This window comes from Mus musculus, chromosome 15 (assembly GCF_000001635.26).
Source record: "Mus musculus strain C57BL/6J chromosome 15, GRCm38.p6 C57BL/6J".
NCBI lineage: Eukaryota > Metazoa > Chordata > Mammalia > Rodentia > Muridae > Mus > Mus musculus.
In genome coordinates, this window is record NC_000081.6 from 54,565,500 (window position 1) to 54,586,171 (window position 20,672).

The window sequence follows — 20,672 nt, forward strand, 5'->3', positions numbered from 1 at the left end:
TGTCAAGTTGTTGTCTTTATATACAGCTCAATTTGGTTATATCTGTTTTTATTTAATGTGTTCCACTTTTCTTTATAAACATATGACATCCATTTATAATAACTATTTTATTGTTTTCTTCCACTGAAAAGCATCACCTGAGCTGATTTCTGGCCTCTATATAAAGGTTGATTGATATATTTTATTATCCCTGCTTTCCCCATAAGACTGGCGACTTATGATTGAATGCCCAACACTGTGAACTTTATCTTGCTGTTTGCTGTGTGTTTTGGTTTCTGTTTGTTTTGGAAGGTTGTTTGTTTTTGTTTTTGTTTGTTTTTTGTTTTGAGAAAGGGTTTCCCTGGCTGTCTTGGAACTCACTCTGTAGACCAGGATGGCCTTGAACTCAGAGATCTGCCAACCCAGTGCTGGGATTAAAAGCATCCACCCCACCGGTGACCTGGCATTTTTGATGACTTTTTTTTTAAGGATTTGTGCCAGATGTCTTAGCTCATACTTCTAACCCCAGCACTTGGCAAACAGAGACAGGAGGGTCATATCAGGAGTTTAAGGTTACACCAAACCTAGAAGAATGTATCTCAAAAAACAAAGAGAGGTTAATAAAAGATTTGTGATGTTGGACTAAAGCAGACATTTATCCAATATGGACATGGTGTAGTACTCAGGCACAGTACTGAGTCTATCTAGTACACCATTTATTGGGAGTTCCCCCACTGTACTTTATCCATCTGTACTCCCCAGAAGATTTCAGGGACCCTTTTGGTGACTCCTCAGTTTTGGCTGGTATACAACTTTTCCTTTTCAGTAACCCATGAACTCTGAGCCTGTTATTTCCTTAAATTTCAAGCTTCCATCATCTAAACTCCAGAAGACTGCAGCCTTCTACCAAGGATGGCTCCCTCTTGCACTCTGAAAATTCTTCAACCTCAGAAATCCATAGGGCTACCATCGTTACTTTCCTATCCAATCACAATCCTGCACTACATGCTATGCAAAGCCTTAAAAAAATAGCATGATTTCATGTATTTTCCTCTTAGCTTTTAGTTGTTCCTTGTAATTCAGGGATATTAGTTCTCCTGTTTAGAGTAGAGGTCAGATGTTGCTGGCTTAAGTAATAAAGGAAAGTTGAAGATATTTATAGAGGAGAAAAGACTGAATGGAAAGTGTAAATTAGAAAGTGAAAAAAAAAGGAAATTGAAAGATTCATTTCCAGACAGAAATGTAAAATGACAAGCTGAGGCAGACTTCAGATTTTCATATGAGCAGGAAGAAGAGGAAAGAAAGAAAGGAATGGCCACAAAGCCGAGAAAGTTCACTGGGGAGGCTGATTGAACTTGAACTTGCATTATGCAATGGGACTAAAGGTTAAAAACTTCCTGTAGTCAGGCAGGGAATGGTGAAGAATAAGAAGAGAGGAAGTGTGATTCTTCCACCTCTCCCCCCTCCCATGTGATTCTTCCACCCCCCCCCCAACAATCTTCTTTTCGAACTTTCTCATTCCTGAGATTGAAATATTCCTAACAGAAGACAGTAGTTCACAGATTGTCTAATGAGCTTGCAAACCAATCCCACTCTAAACTTCCAATAGTCTGATACACAGCTCACCTTGATACCCGATACTCCCCGTTTCCTGGGGCCACCACTGAACTTTTGAAATTAATATCCTGTTACACAACTCTAGCTAAGGGAGAGGAGACAAGCGAACACAACTTTAATTCAGCAAGGTAATAGCTGTGAGGGGAATAAGTCCATCAAGTCATGGCCACACACCTGAAGGGACAGGTCCTGTGAAACCTTGGACCAGGGAAAGCTGCCAGAAAGTGCTGTCCCCAAAGGCATCTTCTAGGAAAGAGTCCTTAGGGTATGGAAGTAGTATAAAAGAAAGGATGTATTATCAGAAGAAAGACTGTGTGGAAAGTCAGGAGATGGGGCTGTTACTGGGATTGTAAGTGGTTCAATAGAGCTGAGAGGCGAGAACATTCAGCAACAGCCCTGCCATAGAAATGCTTGCCTTTTATGACATTTGGAATTGACCCAGAGAGAAGCATGGGATTCTAGAGTGGTTACGAGTAGAGGATGGACAATAGTCACCTTTGTGTTTATAAGTCATTTTGGTGACAGAATATGGTACACAAATGAGGACATTTGGATGGATAGGGTGCTCAGTGCAAGAAGGAATTGTGTTCTGTGAGGCAGAATGAGACAATGAGAATGAGGAGAACTGGATATGTCATACTGAGCATAATCCATATGTGGAAGCTGTACCATGAGAGAGAATAACAAACAGAGATGTTCATGTGTTTGTCCCGGATAACTGCATCAACAGCAGTGTTTTCAATGAAACAAATACCATTGGTTAGATGTTCTAAAACTCCTTACAAAAATAAGAGAAGTCAGAGAGGTTTGAATAGTCTAGGTTTATTTTCATCCACTCAACACTTTGTTTACCAGTTCCAGGCACAAAGACTAGAGCCTGGGAAAAAAAAAAAGCCAGAAGCTGTGGGATAATAACCAAGAGAAAGGGGCTGGGGTGGAAGAATTCATAAGGCCCAACCAAGGCCAGCTACCACAAGCAGTGCTGGAACCAGTAGTCATGATTCTAATGCCTGTTTAGTAACCCTGAGAAATGTGATAACATTAGAGGGGACAGATGGAGGAGTTGGACTGAACAGAATCAGAGAATAAGGAACACTGAAGGTAAAGGAAGTAGTTTGTGAGCTTAATGCAAGTGCTACCTAATTCCCTCCTCATGACCCAAGGTGGATAGAGATGCCAGAAATGCATCGCCAGTCAGGAAACACAGACAGGATAAACAGCTAGAAACCAAGGAACTGGTAGTGAGAGAGAAATAAAGGAATAGGGGTGTCCATCAGAAAGCATGATGCTCACACAGTTCCCAGTAGTAAAGTACCACCAGAAGTGGTTGAACCATATAAAGACAGCAAAGGGCTGGCAAAGCAGGACCAGTGGAAACGTCACCAGTGTGGACATTGAGCAGAATGGGAAAGAGCATCCATGGAATTCCAGCTGTTTTAGAGACTGGGGCAGCAGCATATGGTTTGAAGCCAGTCTGGGCAATTTAAGCAAGATGTGGCCACAAAATATTAAAAGAGAGCTAGTGGTTTTTAACTCAGTGGAGATGTACCTTTCCTAGCATGGGCAAGATCTTAGATTCAATACCTATTACATATAGCAAATGATTTTTAAAAAGAAAGAGAGATAGGGGGAGGGGGAAGGAAGGAAGAAAGGAAGGAAGGAAGGAAGGAAGGAAGGAAGGAAGGAAGGAAGGAAGGCAGGAGAAAGAAAGAAAAAAAGAAAGAAAGGGAGGGAGGGAGGGAGAGAGAGAGAGAAAGAGAGAGAGAGAGAAAGAAAGAAAGAAAGAAAGAAAGAAAGAAAGAAAGAAAGAAAGAAAGAAAGAAAGAAAGAAAGGGGGTTCAGAAAAAATCTACAAGCAAAACAATGCTGTAGTCATTATTTAATCTCAGTCAGGTTTCTACCCCACCTGTGGTCATTCAGTTCCCAGGTAAAATACACAACTCTTATATTTACAGTAAGCTTTTAATGTAGTAGAGCTGGGCACATAGCTACCCTCTAAGTTAGGTTCCACCTGGGCAGCTCTTACATTCAATGGGCCAGCCCTCACGGCCATGTGTTCATGACTCACCTATCCCATGGAGTCTTTCTCACTCTCCACCTTCTCTCTCCCTGTGGTCTCTCCTCAGACCCCAAGCCCAGGGAACTGGAACTCCACCTAACTTCTGCCTAGCTATAGGCTGTTGGCATCTTTATTCAACCAATGGTGTTAATTTAAGTGACAGGTTCACATGACAGTACTTTGTGTATGTGGAAATTCTCTTGTCTCTGGGGGCAACCAGGCTGTGGGGACCAGAGTTACAATACATAGCAAAAGACCAAACCTCAGCAAAGTAAGGCATGCTAGAGGTCATAGAAATGGATAAGAGGATGACACTATTAAGAACTCAGAGCTGATTTTGTGGAGAAAGAAATAATCATGGAAGGAACGGATGCTAGAGTTGCCATCATGGAGATGAAATTGGGATCATCAAGAAAAACAATACTGATATAGATAGTGATCATGGAAAGGGAGTCCATTCCAGAAAGAGCATTAGTTATGGAGCAGATTTGCTATTCTGTAGGAGAGAGGTACATAACAGTCTCTCATTCTCCTGACTTTGGGAAACCAAAGTAGGTAGGGGTGGGTACAAAAGCAGTTATGGCAAAGTAGGTGCTGGAAAGGGTGTAGTCACTGTGTTCTTTTTGGTGACACCTTTAAAATATACACAGGTGAAGTTTTAGGTCGTTAATGGATCCACAAATTCCAAGGTCATTCCAAGTTCACTCACCACAACACTTTGGTACCTTGTATGTAGTTACTGGGCATTTCCATAACAAATTCTCGGGAGTGGCCTCACCTTTGAAGATCCTTTAAGGGCTGCCTAGGCAGAAAATAAAATATAAAGATCTCTTGCCAATCAGGATCTGGACACAGAAAAGTTCATCGATTGAACAAAGCAATACAGAGAAGTTGAGGTTTCCTACTAGATAGCCAGCACACACGAACTGCCAGAAACTGGTGACTAACAGGTGGTGGTGTCAGGAAGCCCAAACAAGGTTTCATCCACACCCTCCTTTGTGGCTTTTACTGTAGTGCCACCACCACACCTAAGAGTTTCGATTATTAAAATAATGAAGACATAGGGTAAAACCTGCTGACAACCCATGCAGGGAACAACTCACAGTTCAAGAGCTAAACTTAATAGATCAGAACAAGACTCAATTTGTAGAATGTCCGATACTCGAATAGGTTTGTGTGTCCGTGTACATGTGTGCACGCATGCATATGTGTATAGTAGACACACATTTACATATCCACATACTTGATTGCTGTTCTTGTTGCTTGACAGGTTCTTTCTAGGTATCCCAAGCTATTCTATTACCAGCTTTGCAGTCTATGCTGACTTCAAACTCAGGGCAATCCACACTCTGTGAAGTACTATGATTCCGGGCGTGTATCCCCATGCCTGGGTCAGGTTTTACCAACGTGGTCTACATATGTGCTGATCTGTGGAACTTATCTTTAGATGATCTCTGAGAAATGTCCCTTTGTTCATTCCACTTTCAGAACATTGACAGCAAAACCAATAAAATGGGAATGCAAGGGGGGGAAACTGGGGCTTGGGATTCATATGTAGTAGTGTCCTGTTCTGTTTTAATAATTGTTAAGTCTTTAAAAGCAGTAGCAAAGAATACCTTTCTGAAAATGGAATAAAAAGTGTCTGTGTGGAAACGTAATGAAGCTAACATTTTGTGTATGATTATTGACGTCAAAACTGGAAAAAATAGCTACCATCCTATAAGCTACATCGCTTCCTGTACACCTAACTCTTCTGCCCATCATTGGTGGACATCCTCGTACGGATTTCTGAGACCAGAACAGAAATGACTCAAGGCCTTCCTCCAGGGTCCCACTGCCAACGACTCCAATGTGCTACATGACCCTGAAAATCCCCCTAGAATCGCCTTTAAAACAGGCATCCCATTTTCCAGGTGTGCCTGGCAACTTGGTGTTTTCCTTCTGAGTCACAGCCTCTGTCTTCCTACCCAACTGGGGAAAGTGGGTGAGGACCAGCGGGGAGACTTGAGTGGGATGGGCAGGTGGGAACCAGCAGACAGTTAGTGCAGGAGCAGCAAGTGATCTGAAGATCCAGGAGGGCTGCAGAGCTGGCGCTGAGGCTGGGGCGCACCACACCTGTGCTGGTGACCCTGACTGTCGCTAGGGCGGAGGCGCGCTCACCTGTGCCCACGTGACGGGGCGGGCCTCTGTCGGCAGAGGGCCCGTGGCCACACCCTTTCCGCGAGCAGCACGCCTGAACCCCACGGATCGGATCGGCGGCGGCGGCGGCGGCGGCGGCCAAGCCCGGGAGGCGGCGGCGGGACGCGGGAGGCGGTGGCGGCGGTGGCGGTGCGCGGAGACGTAGCAGCGGCAGCATGTCGGCCGGCGGAGCAGTCCCGCCGCCCCCGAACCCTGCCGTGTCCTTCCCGGCGCCCCGGGTCACCCTGCCCGCTGGCCCCGACATCCTAAGGACGTACTCCGGAGCTTTCGTCTGTCTGGAGATTGTAAGTGGGGCAGCTTAGGTGAAGATCGAGTCCCGGGAGCATGGACAGGCAGCATCCTTGCCCCCAGCCCGGGGTTGGTCCCTCTGAATACCCCTCCCTCAGCCTTCATCCTCTAGAAGTGGCCTTTTACTGGAGTCAGTCTCGGGGTCCTCTCCACTTAGGACCCGGGCCTCTTGCCTGGCACCTGTTACGCGGACACCTGCTCGCCGGCCTGGAATGGAAATGTGCCCTAGAGACCGATCAGGCTAGGGGCCCATGATTAGGGACTTGGGCAGGAGCCCTCTCCTGTTGGATCTCGGGGACTCTGGGCTTTGGATAGGAGCTGCGTTTGACTAGAGGAGGAACCAGCGTTCTCGGCCTTTCCCGTTGCCAACCTGCCATTTTGTTGGGTGGTGCAAAGGTGAACTGATGACTGGGTGGCCAGGAAGCTGTTAGGATGTGGAAAGCCTGGACGGGAGGCGCCAGGGAAAGGAAGAGGAGGCTGAAGCCTGGGTATGGTTTTCACCAGACTCACCCTTGCCATAGCCAGTGCCCTTTGGATTGAGAAAGAACAGGGCAGGGAGAAAGGTGAGGTTGTAGGTGCAGCAGGCAGTGTGTAATCAAGTGGGTGTGAAAATGGAGGGGCAAAGTGGAAGTGGGGCAGTCAGCCTCAGCTCTTGCCTTTGCACCTCCTGTCCTTTTCTAAGTTTACCTGAGAATTCCAAACCACCTCAGAACACTTTGCTCCGCCCAAAGTCAAGTTGATGCCACAAGCCTGCCCTGCCACCTTGTTGAACTAGACACTTGAACTTAGCGAAAGGAATGCTGTGGAGTTGGGAGTTTTTGAAGCTCCTTGTGGACAAGGGGGAAATGTGCAAATAGAAATTGGGCAACTGGGGTTGCGTCATGCTGGGAGAATGTCAAATAGAAAGACATGTCAGCAAAGCGGTGTCATTCCTGTCGGCTGGTTCTGTTTGCTCTGTTTAGGGTTTTCATGTCAACCCTCATCCACTCCTGCGAGTTTGCATAACCTGGATCTAGGTCACTCGGGGTTCCCTTTTGTGCTGCTGAGCTGAAAACCTTGTGGGCATTGGTTTTCTGCCCCATTATGCTTAGGTAGCCAAGCCACCTTGGGTTTAGCTCAGATTTGAATCTGAAAGAAGAGACCCAAGTGAATGAGTCACAGGCAGTGGCACCTGAGATCAGATAGTGAGTGTGACACTAGAAGACCCTGGCATGGGTTCGGATTTGAGCCCAATTCAGCATCGTAGGAATGACTAAGGTGGGTGGCAGGCATCCATGTGAGAGGAACAGGGAGGAGATGGCGTTGGACCAGACTCCTGACTGTGGAGGGGACACAGCTTTTAAAACAGGAAGCGTTGCAGAGAAAGAGTTCCCAGATTCTGGGCTCCTTTCCTGCCGTGTTCCTCAAGTTCCACGTGCTTGCTTCCTCTTTCACGAGTTCTTCCCACGGCTTTAGTTACGTCCTACTTATCCTGAAATTTACAGAGGATCTGGAGACATAGAGGCACAGCTTAAACTTTGGTAGAAGTTAGGCTCAATCCTCAGGAGTAATGTACAGTTAATCTCCAATTTGATAGGTTGGTTCCTCATAGTTATTCAAATATATAGGTAAAACATACACACAGAAGTCTTTCATATGTATGTATGTATGTATGTGTGTGTGTGTGTGTGTGTGTGTGTGTGTGTGTGTGGTGCACGGAAGTCTTACTAAATCAAGTGATACTCAGGATCCACCTGTGGATGTGCCACACTTCATGGGACACTAGTACTAAAGGTTAACAAAGCAAAGAGGTGACTTATTGAGCCCCTCCCAACTTCATATCTCCTTTTCCTATCTACCATAGTAGTTAGTTCTCAATTCTTGCTGTACTTAATAACTTGGCAGCTCTTACAAGTCCTGATGCCAGCCCAGCCTAATTAAATGAGAGTCTCTAGGGGAGCACCCAGAGTCAGCTAATTTTTTTTAAAGGTCCCTGGGGATTCTAATACATAGTATAGCTGCAACCCACTGATAGAGTCTTTGAACCAGGCTGTGTAGAAAAGAGAATTTCCTCACAAATGTGAATATGTATGTTTGTTAGAACAGATAGGATGATTAGATCCTGGAAATGTGAGGAAGTATCTCACACATTTCCAAAAACGTAGCTTGCTTCCTGCTTTCTTAAACTTCTGCTCCTCTGGAAACTTACCTAACCCTGACATGTGCTCAGACGCTTATAAAGATAGAAGTGTCTCTTTGAATTTGCACCGTGTGTGTGTGTGTGTGTGTGTGTGTGTGTGTGTGTGTGCATGCACATACGCACACATGCATGTTCAGTTGATGTGGGTGCATGTGTGTGGGCTCATGCTTGCGTGTGCAAGTGCATATGGAGGCCAAAGGACAACTTTGGGTGTCATTCCTCAGAGACTGCCCACTGTTTCTTTTTCATATTTTGCTTATTGAAGCAAGGGGGGGCATGATCACTTCCATAATACTTTATGGAAGTAAGAGGACAACTTCAGGAGTGGATTCTCTACTTTTACTTTGTGGATCCCAGGGGTCAAACTAAAGTTCAGAGGCTTGAGGTCAGAGACATCCCACCACTGAACCATCTCACCATCCTGTCAACTCTTTTGAGGGGGAGCATGGGGATCGGGCTGATCAAGTTCTCTTACTGCCCTGTAGAATAGTGTGGCTGGCCAGGGCTCAGCTAGCATAGACATCACACAACAACATACCCAGCTTGTCTTAAGTGCATCCTGAGAGTTGAAGTCAGGACTTCAGGACTAAAGTGCAAGCACCTTACTGGCCAAGCTACTCTACCAGCCCTACAATTTTTTTTCTTTCTTTCTTTTTTTTTTTTTAATGGTCAAATGTCTTTCCAAATTTAAGTTGAAGTTATCTTTTTACCTCCTCCCTGAACTTCTGTTACCTGTCCCCATGGGGAGGATCAAAATGTACCAATGAACCCAGCGACCTCACGGAAATGAGAGTCCTCCTGGAGCCAAACCAAAGGTTTTGGCCCCCGTCCTTCTGGAATGCTCAGTGATACTGGATCATAAGATGAAGAGAGCAGCCAGATCACCTCCGTGGTCTTCTAACTAGAGTACCCACCCTGAGGGGTGTTCAGACAAGAGAGAAGTGACTCACTTGAAACGCCCTGTCCCCTACATTTGGTGATTGCTCTAGGATTTTTTTTGTTCCTTTTTTGATTCCTAAGTCACAGACTCCCATGGTTCCTCTCCCTGAAAACTAAATGTGAGGATTCCCTAGGCACAGTCTCAAATACTAAGTAAACTCCACACGGAGAACCAAATCTTTTAATTTCTGTTAATGTTTCTAGCTATCTCTTATACTCTCTTTAAAGTTTGGCCTTCCATTGAAATCTGTTTACCGCCAAGATTTCTTCGTTTTGGGTCATGTTGCTGTCTGAAGCTATGCAAGCTGTATTCGGTGAAGATGGTTTCATCTATCAGTAGGAGATTCTGCTAATGAGACTGTGATCTTAGAACTCAGTTCTCATACTAACTTTGCTCAAGGAATTTAATTCCAGTCTCTGGTACTGTACTGCACTTATGACTCTCTGTAAATAGTGCCTGCCCCCCCCCCAATAAGTAGGGCAATTTACAATACCTGTTTTCATAAGTGGAGCATATTCCAACTTTGCATTCATGAAATTGTTTTTAGATGTTATGTTCTACCACTGGTTTTCTGACTTGCCAACCTTTTTGAGTTTGGACTAAGTTATTCTTTCCATATATATCCTTACCATGTATCTATAAAATTTAACGCAAAGTTAGAATTGCAAAGCCAAGTCTTTTTTATTAATCATTTTATTCATTTACATTTCAAATGATATCCCCTTTTCTGATTACAAACCCCGTATCCCATCCCTCCCTCGCTTCCCCTTTGCCTCTATGACAGTATTCCTCCCAGTCCTGCTTCATAGCTCTAGGATCCCCCTATGCTGGGGCTTCGAGCATCCACAGGACCAAGCATCCCCTCCCACTGATGTCAGATAAGGCCATCCTCTACTACATATGTATCTGGAGCCATGGATCCCTCCATGTATACTCTTTGGTTGGTAGTTTAGTCCCTGGGAGCTCTGGGTGGTTCAATTAGTTGATACTGTACTTCCTATGGTGTTGCAATTCCCTTCAGCTCCTTCAGTCCTTCCCCTAGCTCTTTCATTGGGGTCCCCAGGCTCAGTCTGATGGTTGGCTGTGATTATCTGCATCTGTATTGGTCAGGTGCTGGTAGAACTTCAGGGAACAGGCATACCAGGCTCCTGTCCTCCTGTCAGCAAGTGCTTCTTGACATCAACTATAGTGTGGGGCTTTGGTGTCTGCAGGTGAGATGAATTCCTAGAGCCCATGGCTGAAATGGCCAACAAAGGAGAGATAGAACCTGAAGAGGCCACCTCCAGTACATAGGCATGCCCCCCCACCCCCCGTTGAGGGATGGGGCCACCCACCCATTTCAAAATTTTTAACCCAGAAATGTTCCTGTCCAAAGGAAAGGCAGGGACAAAAAATGGAACAGAGACTGGAGAAAAGGCCACCCAGAGACCATCTCACCTATGGATCCATCCCATCTGCAAAGCCAAGCTTTTTTGCTCAGACTGAAACAGTAAAATTGTCATTTCCTGGCCTAGGACCATGGCTCAAGGAGTAAAGGACTTGAAGCAAAAGTATGTGGACCTGTATTCAAACACTAGAACTCGAGAATTGCTGGCCTCTGGGGTAGTTTCTGTTTGCAGTCATTGCTCCTGTGTGAGATTACAGGTAGATACAATGGAATCCCAGAAACTTCATGGACCAGAGAGCCTCACTTAGACAGTGAACAGCAAAGCAGATGTCACAACTAATAGGAACAGTGAGGTCTGACACCCAAGGCTGTTCACACTAACACAGTGCCATGCCATGCCATGCCATGCCCACACTTGTTCTCATGAACAAAAGTTACATTTGTCAGATCCTCTCAGTGTTACTAGAGTGAAGATTTAATGACTTCCTAGTGCGCACAAAACTATTTGGATGCCTCCTCACCTGAAAGCTCTTATGATCTAGATAAGAGGTTGTACCAAAAAAAAAAAAAAAAAAAAAAAAAAGTCACTTCTGTTTGGAAGAAATGTGGTCATGAAAGGTAAAATACAATTGAAAACCATTTTCTGACTGGGCCTAGCTGTAATATCAGAGGGTCTTTACTCACATGATACATGAGATGGTTAGGCTTCTGTCCTCAATGACATTATTTTATAAAAATGTGTAAGAAAGATCAAGCATAGCACTGTTAATTGTGGAAAACAGTGACATTGACTTATTCCGTGGCTCTCACAGCTTCACTGTTTAAAAACACCTCCAAATCATTTGTGTGTGTACATTTCTCTTTATGAGAGGAATTCTAGAATACAGTTTCTACATTCTTCTAACTGTAGTGGTTTTAGTGCCATAACTATTTTCCCTTTGTTTAACATAATAATATACTAAAGGACACACTCTTCGTCAGGCCGTCTCTTTATGCCCTGAGAATCTGATAGCCAGTATAATCCTTGCCCTTAAAAGCAGTTGTGTATGCCGGGCATATTGCTGCATGCCTTTAATTTCCACATCCAGGAAGCGGGGGCAAGTGGATCTCTGTGAGATGGAAGCTAGTTTGGCTTCTTACATGAAGCCAACGGCTACTTAGAGAGACCTTGTCTCGGGTAGACAGATGATAGGTAGATAGGTAGATAGGTAGATAGGTAGATAGATAGATAGATAGATAGATAGATAGATAGATAGATAGATACATACATACATACATACATACATAGATGGATACATAGATGGATACATAGATGGATACATAGATGGATACATAGATAGGTGGTGTAGCAGGATATAAAAGTTAAACGCATTTACAGTTTTGTGAAATGCTGAGATAGACTTGGAAATGCTATAAGAAAGAGAGTGTTTAGCTACTGGAGAGCTAGGACTGGGAGCTGGAATGGGGGCAGTAACATTTGAAGTTAGCCTGAAGTGGTGAGACAAAATTCCAGGTAGGAAGAAAGGCACATACAAGCCTCAGAGATTAAGAAAAGAGAAAAATAGTCAGACCATACCATGAAATTTCTAGCAAGAGTTACTATTTTGGTGTGACTGGTGAGAAGATAGGAAAAGAAAAGGAAGATGCTGCTAGTAAAGCCGAAGCTGTGGTTTGCTGGCAGATGCTAAGTCGGGCTTTGAATCTGTTCTCCACAGAGGATTGCTGAGGACAGGGTCAAACTTTGCAACTTAGAAATCTTTAATGACATTTCTTTGTAAAACACAGAGATTAAAGTTAAAAGGGCAGGAGATCAATGATCGATTAATATAGTTCAGATAGGAACTGATAAGATCCTGAAATAATACCAAGAAAAAGAAGGATGGAGAAATTACAGGAGAAAAGCTGGAGGCTTCGTAGTGGGTTGTTCATATATTAATGGTTCCTATATTAGTGGGTCAACTAATATGTGAACTTGGATGTTCTCTCAGGTGCTACTAGACATGACTGAAATATAAGATGTATCTGAGGAGGAGCACAAGGGGAGGCTGGTGAAAAGGAAGGGGCAGAGGCAAGTGCAGTCATGCAGGGTACTGTGGAAGGTATTTCCAGTTATTGCCAACTAATCAATGTCTTTGAATACAGTCTTACTAACATGTAAATGTGCTGGTATTTAGAGCTTTCTTTCCTTGTCTAGAAAATAGATTTTGATTGCATAGTGACACTGTTTGAAGTAGATTAGAAGGCCTAGAAACCAATGTGCTTGCATCTCTAGAAACGTTTTTATCCTATGCATAATACCTTTCCCCCTTGTACCTATGAGTTAACAGTCTTCCATCACAAAAAAAAGACCCTTTAACTTTTTGTAAGAGAAAGTAAGCCAATGCCCGTGCCAGATGTCTTTGTTCACCATTCGTGTTCCCTGAATCACAGCCCTGTAGGAAATAGGAACTAAAAATTTGAAGACTTTGAACCAACTTGCTGAAAGGATTGACCTTGAGCTGCAAACGGAAAGGTCAAAGGGGAGAGATTTGCTTTATATGACTATAAAAATGTGCCTGGTAGTAAGAGCTGTAGCCTTGACATAGTTGCTGGGATGGGACTGAATTAACAAGGCCAGTGATGAGGAACAGGTACCAGGCTACTGGACTCGGTGTGACACACATGCAGAAGTCAGCAAATGCTATGCTATTGGCTTATAATACAGCGTTTAAGAATATTCAAAAAGAACTGTTGAGTGGAGAAAAGCAGTGTGGGAGCAGATATGCTGTTTAAGGTTGTAAATTCTAATATTTTTCCAAGTTAGACAGTTTGACCTGAACTCCTCATTGACCTGTTCATAGAAGAGGGTGCAGTCTTTTCATAGCAACCCTGCCTGATACTCTTAACTTTTGCATAAAGACTTTCAGAAGGAAGGCTGTCAGTAGAATAAAAGAAGGTAATAGTCTGTCCAGTTCTTGGCAGGACATTGTTATGCAGGCATGTTTAATGCCCATGATAGTGTGTTAGCTACATACTAAAAGGAGATTTCAGAAAGCACGGGAAATGATAAATATAAATGTAAAGAGGCCAGAGCTCACTTCTCTACTGCACCATTTGGTTTCTATTTTAGGGTTTGCAGTAGCTAGTCAGAAAACTGACATGGAAGTTTGAGTCATATGAGGTGAAGGGATGACTTTGTAGCACTGACAAACGTAATTTAAGTACAAACCAGAAAGTAAAACTTATTTTGTAGTTAACAGACTTGAGTTCGTAGACCAAGTCTGCATATGTCCTTTTCTGCCCTTGCTTCTTATAATCTGTTGTGTCCCTAATTCAGAAATAACAAATCATTCTGACTTGAGCCTCCAGATTAGTGTAATCTATAACCTGTGCCAAGGTTAATCCAGGAGCAATCTGAATGGATGTCAGCATGGTTAGGGAGCAGGCAGGCAGGCAGGTGCCTAGGGGCTAAAGTAATCAAAACTTAACAGTAGCAGTTGAGGAATTAATAAGGTATTTTGGCAAATGGAGACCAAAGAAGATTGAAAATTGGTCTTGGTCGGGTATTGTTTGCAAGACATGACTGTTTTTCCATCACGTCCATGTTCTTCCTCAGTATCCAAAGATCTTGTCACGGGTGGTGCTTGTTGCCAATAATTACTAGAAAATTAACTAAGAAGGACATGCTTCTGCTTGTCCCACCTGTCGTAGACATCCATCTCATGCCAGGAAATGGGCTGGCCTTCAGACAGCCAGGTGTACCTTGGATCTGAAGGTGCATGTCTTGCTCACTGATTGGTTTCTGTCCCTTTGGGGCAGAACACCATTGAACACCTTATGTAGAAAGAACCACCTGGTTTCCCAGTTTTCAGAAATATTTCAGGAAATGTCGCCAATTCTGACTTTACGGCCCAGTGAGTAAAAGGCATGTGAGCCTATGATTTCAATCTAGATGTGGTAAATGGTCAAAAGGATGCATGCACCAGTAACCACAGAAACACAGAGGGTGGCTTCTGGCCAGAGAAGTTTTTCTGGGAGATACGGTAGCACAGGTCAGCTATGCAGTGATTTGTGGCATGCTGGGCAGACACATGGACAAGTGTGGCTCATTCTTTGTGTGCAAAGGATGAAATAATGGACTGGAATACAGAGAAAAGGGATTGAGAACGGAACTTTACTGAATGAAAGAGGTTTGATGTGGGTGGGTGGGTGCCCAAATTCTCTAGTATGAGGACTCTTGGGCACAGCTACATTGTAAATGAATTTGTATTTTATGGCCCAGCTTGTAAAGGTATCTATCAGTGAACTATTGTATCTCTTGACATAAGTATGTTTCCAGTTTAAAAAAAAAAACTTCAAGATATAAATTGAACGTAGCATGTAGTTATTATAGATTCTCTGTTTATGTGGGTAATAAATTCTAATTCAACTTATTTTTGTAACTATAATTTTGAATAGGTACCCAGTAAATGGGCACAGAAGCACTTAATACGTAGGTGAAGGGTTTAAAACATTTGGATGAAACTTCCCCATGTTACCATTGGGCCAGTTTTATGTGACTGGAGGCAGTCATTTGGATAGTTGGTAGAAGTCTAAGTCTAGAATAAACACTAATGTTTAAAGAGGCAGAAAAGTATACTGATAAAAGCATAAGCCCTGCAAGCTCTGGCACCCAGTGCCAGGTTGAAATCCCACATTTGTTAACTGTGCAGCTTTGGCAAGGTGACTGAGTGTTCTGCCCCTCAACTAACTTCCCTATAAAGCGGGCTCATAATATCTCTCAGGCTCTGTAAGGGTTACGTTGATAAAAAAAAAAAAAAAAAAAAAAAAACCCTTAGCACAGATCTGACCATAAAAACCCAGTATAGGTTGGCTAATAATTCTGTGATTGTATTATTGTTGATTTCATGCTCAAATTAATTCTGTAAGCCATCCTGAGAGACAGAGTTACTCCCCACCCCCAAGCCTGCTGGTTGTTCAGTCTCCCTGCTGCAGGAGATGGCATGGCCATTCATGCAGATAACCATACAGCACAAAATTCTAAATAACGGAGTGTTTTTCTCTACGGTATTAGGTATGGGAAATTGTCTCTTAAGATTGGTGTTCTCTCAAACATTACAAATTTGCATGTTTACTTAATAGTAGTAAGGTACATAACAAATGGAGGTGTCAAGTAGGTTGGAAAATGTCAGAACCTGTCAGGAAGGAAATGGGTGTCTTTGGAAAAGAGAAGAGCTATTTGCCGAAAGGATTCCTTTGGGAGCCTAGGAGAGCCATCCAAATAGAAGGCAGGTTGAGAAGTCTGTAATCCACACAGCCCAAATCACAAGCAACTCGCCCCTGCCAGGACCATGTTTTCTTGTGGGGCTGTGTATTTCACCAGCCTGTAGTTTCTCAGGGAACTGTGCTCAGGTCCAGCTGTGAGGGTTCAGTGTATTGTGATCTGTAGGTGACTATCTGTCCCTCTTGTTTTTATGGTGGGGGGGGGGAGGCTTCTGGTCTACAGAGCTGAAAGCTAATTAGCATATGCATTTTAAACCAAAAAAACCCAAAAAACAAAATCTGTTGTTTTAGAAATGAGTAGCCTATTGCTTTTATTTCCCATTAGCTGTGATGATAAACTACCTGGCTCATGCAACTTAAAGGAGAATTTACTTTGGCTCACGGTTTAGGGGGATACGGTTCATCAGAGTCGGGAATGCATCGTGGACTTCTGTGCACCTATGACTCCTCAGATCGCTTCTAACCAGCAAGTTAGAAGTAGAAGGAGAACTCAAGCCAGAAAGGGGACTAGACTATGACCCCCAAAGCATGACCTGTAGTGACCCACTTCTTCCAGGTAGGCCCCCACCTCCAAAAAATTCCACAGCCACCCAACACAGCCTCAGGTGAACACTGCACTCTCAAAGCCTAATGGGGAACGCATTAATAACTTCACCTCAGAACATGATTGAACACACGTTTGCTAGGTACTCATAAAGTTGGGCCAAGAAGATGTGAACAGCCAACAACAGGGAAGCTGGAGGGTGTTTCTAGAAGGTTCTTTTCCTTTGTGCTACCTAGATGCAGAGGAGCCTTTTTGTTTGAAGCTTGGTGGAATCCGTGAGCCCTGGTTTAGTTCCTTACAGAAATTTGAAGTGAAAGCACATTTTCTACATAATTATCATGCTTTTTAGAACACTGGGGAGCAGCAGCAGGCAGAGGTAGACATGAGGTCAGAATGTGGTCTCAGATCCAAGATGTAAATGAAGGTGGGGGTGTGATGGCATTTGCAATCCTCTCTTTGCAGTTTACATGCTTGCTGTTGCCAGGATACTTTATCAGCTCTTTCCCTCTATTAACCATTTAAGTGTTCTCCTGTTCATCCCTAATAGCGGAATACCTCCCCTGAACAGGGACACTGGCTATTATCACTTCCTTGGGAAATGTTCAAAGTTTACTGAAGCCCAAAACTGGAATCCAGTATTCCAAGCACAGCCAGTCTCATGGGAGTCTCACGTATTAATGTTGAAGCCAAATTGAAAGGCTTAGAAGGGAAAGGAAATCAGAAGAAGGGAAGAAATACATGGGTCAAAACCATAGTGACTTCTACAGAATCAACGTTGTTGTTGTTTCTTCTTCTTCTTCTTCTTCTTCTTCTTCTTCTTCTTCTTCTTCTTCTTCTTCTTCTTCTTCTTCTTCTTCTTCTTCTCCTTCTCCTTCTCCTTCTCCTTCTCCTTCTCCTTCTCCTTCTCCTTCTCCTTCTCCTCCTTCTCCTTCTCCTTCTCCTTCTCCTTCTCCTTCTCCTTCTCCTTCTCCTTCTCCTTCTCCTTCTCCTTCTCCTCCTCCTCCTCCTCCTCCTCCTCCTTCTCCTCCTCCTCTTCCTTCTCCTCCTCCTCTTCTTCTTCTTCTTCTTCTCCCCCCTCCTCCTCCTCTTCCTCTTCTTCTTTCCATTATTTTATTTATTCATATTACATCCCAATCACAGCCCCCTCCCTCCTCTTCTCCCAATCCCACCCTTACAAATCCCTCCCCCCTCCCCCTTTCTCCAAGAGAAGGAGGAGCTCCCCCCACCCAGGGTACCACTCCACCCTAGGACATCTAGTCCCAGCAGGACTAAGCACCTCCTCTCCCATTGAGGCCCAATCAGGCAGTCTAGGTAGGGGAAAGGGATCCAGTGCAGGCAACATTCAGAGACAATCCCCACGCCCATTGTTAGGGGACTGACATGAAGACCAAGCTGCACATCTGCTACAAAGGGGTGAGGGGCCTGTGTCCAGCCCCTGCATGCTCTTTGGTTGGTGGTTCAGTCTCTTTGAGCTCTATGGGCTCAGGTTAGTTGACTCAGTAGGTCTTTTGTCCTTGACCCCTCAGGCTTGCTTAGTTCTTTCCCTAACTCTTCCACAAGACTCCCCAAGCTCTGCTGATAGGAGCCTGATATAGCTCTCTCCAGAGAGGCTCTGCCAGTGCATGACAAATGCAAAGGTGGATTCTCGAAGCCATCCATTGGACTAAGCACAGGGTCCCCAATGAAGGAGCTAGAGAAAGGACCCAAGGAACTGAAGGGGTTTGCAGCCCCATAGGAGGAGCAACAATATGAACTAACTAGTACCCCCAGAGCTCCCAGGGACTAAACCACCAAACAAAGAGTACACATGGTGGGACTCATGGCTCCAGCTGCATATGTAGTAGAGGATGGCCTTATCGGACATCAATGGGAGGAAAGGCCCTTGGTCTAGTGAAGACTCTATGCCCCAGTGTGAGGGAATGCCAGGGCCAGGAAGCAGGTGTGAGTGGTTTGGTGAGCAGAAGGAGGGGGATAGGGGAGTTTTCAGAGGGGAAACCAGGAAAGAGGATAACATTTGAAATATAAATAAAGAAAATATCCAAAAACAATAGGAAAAAAAGATTCCCCAAGCTCTGCCCAATATTTGGCCATGTGTCTTTTCATCTGTTTCAATTTGCTGTTGGATATTTGTGTGTGTGTGTGTGTGTGTGTGTGTGTGTGTGTGTGTGTGTATTTTGAACCCAGGGTCTTGCAGATGACAGTTAATGAAACTCTTGAAGTGGGGAAAAATGGCTATCTAATGTAAGCATTATTGTGCCATCCACTCATTCCCTTAAATGAGAACTTAAGTGCACTGATCCACTGTCATTCAAAGCTAGCCCATGAGCAGAACAAACACATAGATGTTGCTCTGTGGGTGGGATTAACTGAGAAAGAAGAAACTAGCACTCATTCTCTCTTCTCCCTTCCGTTGCCATGCCACCCACACTCCACAAATGGGGCCAATCACATCACTTCTTCTATAAGTACCCAGTTTCCTTTTCAAAGCGCAAGGTGTAGGAAAGGCTGTAATTTAGAGTTCGAGAGAGCAGTTAACCCATATTCTTTCTTGTTAGTCTCTCTGCCCAAGTCTGACATCAATCCTGCCATGCTGCCCACCTTTCAGGATCCCTCCGGTTACATTGCTGGCCTCCTCTTCCATCACACAGAACTCACTGTGCTCCCTTTTATAACACTTGCCACAATCTGTTCCCCAATCAGATTTAATGGCCTGTATTTCTCCCTCAGAATGCTCAGAGCTGGAATCTCATCTGTTTGCGGGGTTGTTGTTGTTGTTGTTGTGGTTTTTTTTTGTGTTGTTTTGTTTTGTTTTGTTTTGTTTGTGTTTTCTTGAATGCTCTTGCTATGTGTCTAGCAGAATAGGTTTGGGGCCCATTTATTTGAGTTCAGGTTTATTCAATACTACTTTTATTCTGAAGGATTATTTAGAGATGTGAACTTACCACAATGCCTCAGTTGTGTGAGTGTGCTTGTCTGCTCAATTTGGCTCTTAAATAAATGATGACCAGTTGTTCTTGGTTCCTCATTATCCTTGCACAGAGCTTCGAAGTAAATGTTGCCTGAATTAATTGAAATTTAATAATGATTCACAACTTATAAATTGTATTTTCAGTAATATAAAATTTTTGTAAGTAGAGAATAAGGAAAGACTACTAGCAAAAAGACTGTGAAAAGCAAGTTAGAGACATTCTTACTGCCTTCAAATATTCAGTAAGCGATGTAAGAGAGGATATTTTACTCCGGAACAAGCTTATTCTAACTTTCATGATAACTAATAAAGTGGCAGTTAAAATTAACATACATTAATATTCATCACTTAAATTTATTGTATAAAATATTAGGGGTTGTTAATTTTTTATTTGAAAGTAATAGGAATTGAGATATATTACCACAGCTATAAGTTTATTAAATGGATACTTGAACTATCATTACACAAGTGGTTATATATTGTGTGTAGAATGTTTCTTCAGAGTATATCATCAAGATATATGACTGAGTTTTTTGTCTGGCTTTTTTTAAAAGCAGTGTTTCTCTGTGTAGCCCTGGCTGTCCTGGAACTCACTTTTATAGATGAGGCTGGCCTTAAACTTGGAGATCCACCTGCCTTTGCTTCTGCTGGAGTTAAAGGAATGTACCACCACACCTAGCTTGAGCCATTTGTTGTAAAACTTGAAGTTTTATCCTTTGTGATTTGTACAATTTGTATATTACCTAAGTACAAAGAAATCTACAAGCAGATGCCTGCTGGCCTTTCAGGGTTGGAGCTCAGATTGCTCTTAGATAAGTACTTGTCTAGCACTGTAGTCTGTATGTTCAATGAACAAATATTGAGAACATCTTGTACGGGGTTGTGGGGGAGCAGGAAGAAGGGTTCCTAGCTGCCCAAGGCATCTTTGAAGCAAGGGTGCGAGCGGACTTTTTGTGTTGCCAAATGTATACTAGTCTTTGACTGGTAGTTAGGAAAGAGTTACCATGGGAATAATAAATGACTTGGATGCAGTGATATAAGAAACAGTGTACTGTCAAGAAAGTTTGGTAGTGAAGACAGAGAAAAGGCCAAGTATTCACATCCCTTTGGGGATAATGACACGAGAGAGGGTAGCTGAAAATAGGTAGAGCTCAACAGAGTTTTGTTTTGTTTTGTTTTGTTTTGTTTTGTTTTGTTTTGAAGATAGTGGTTCAAGGTTAGGTATGAGTTAGGGACTCAAGCACACTCCA

The 20,672-nt window shown here is 43.5% G+C and overlaps 1 protein-coding gene across 1 annotated transcript in view; it reads left to right on the top strand.

Annotated features, from left to right (window-relative positions):
• Positions 1-5,866: 5,866 nt before the first annotated feature.
• Positions 5,867-20,672, top strand: part of Mal2 (mal, T cell differentiation protein 2) — a 31,481-nt gene continuing 16,675 nt past the window's right edge. The window contains exon 1 of the mRNA NM_178920.4: positions 5,867-6,138. Coding sequence (NP_849251.1) covers positions 6,010-6,138 — 129 coding nt within the window. The 5' untranslated portion in view covers positions 5,867-6,009. The remainder of the gene's footprint in view (positions 6,139-20,672) is intronic.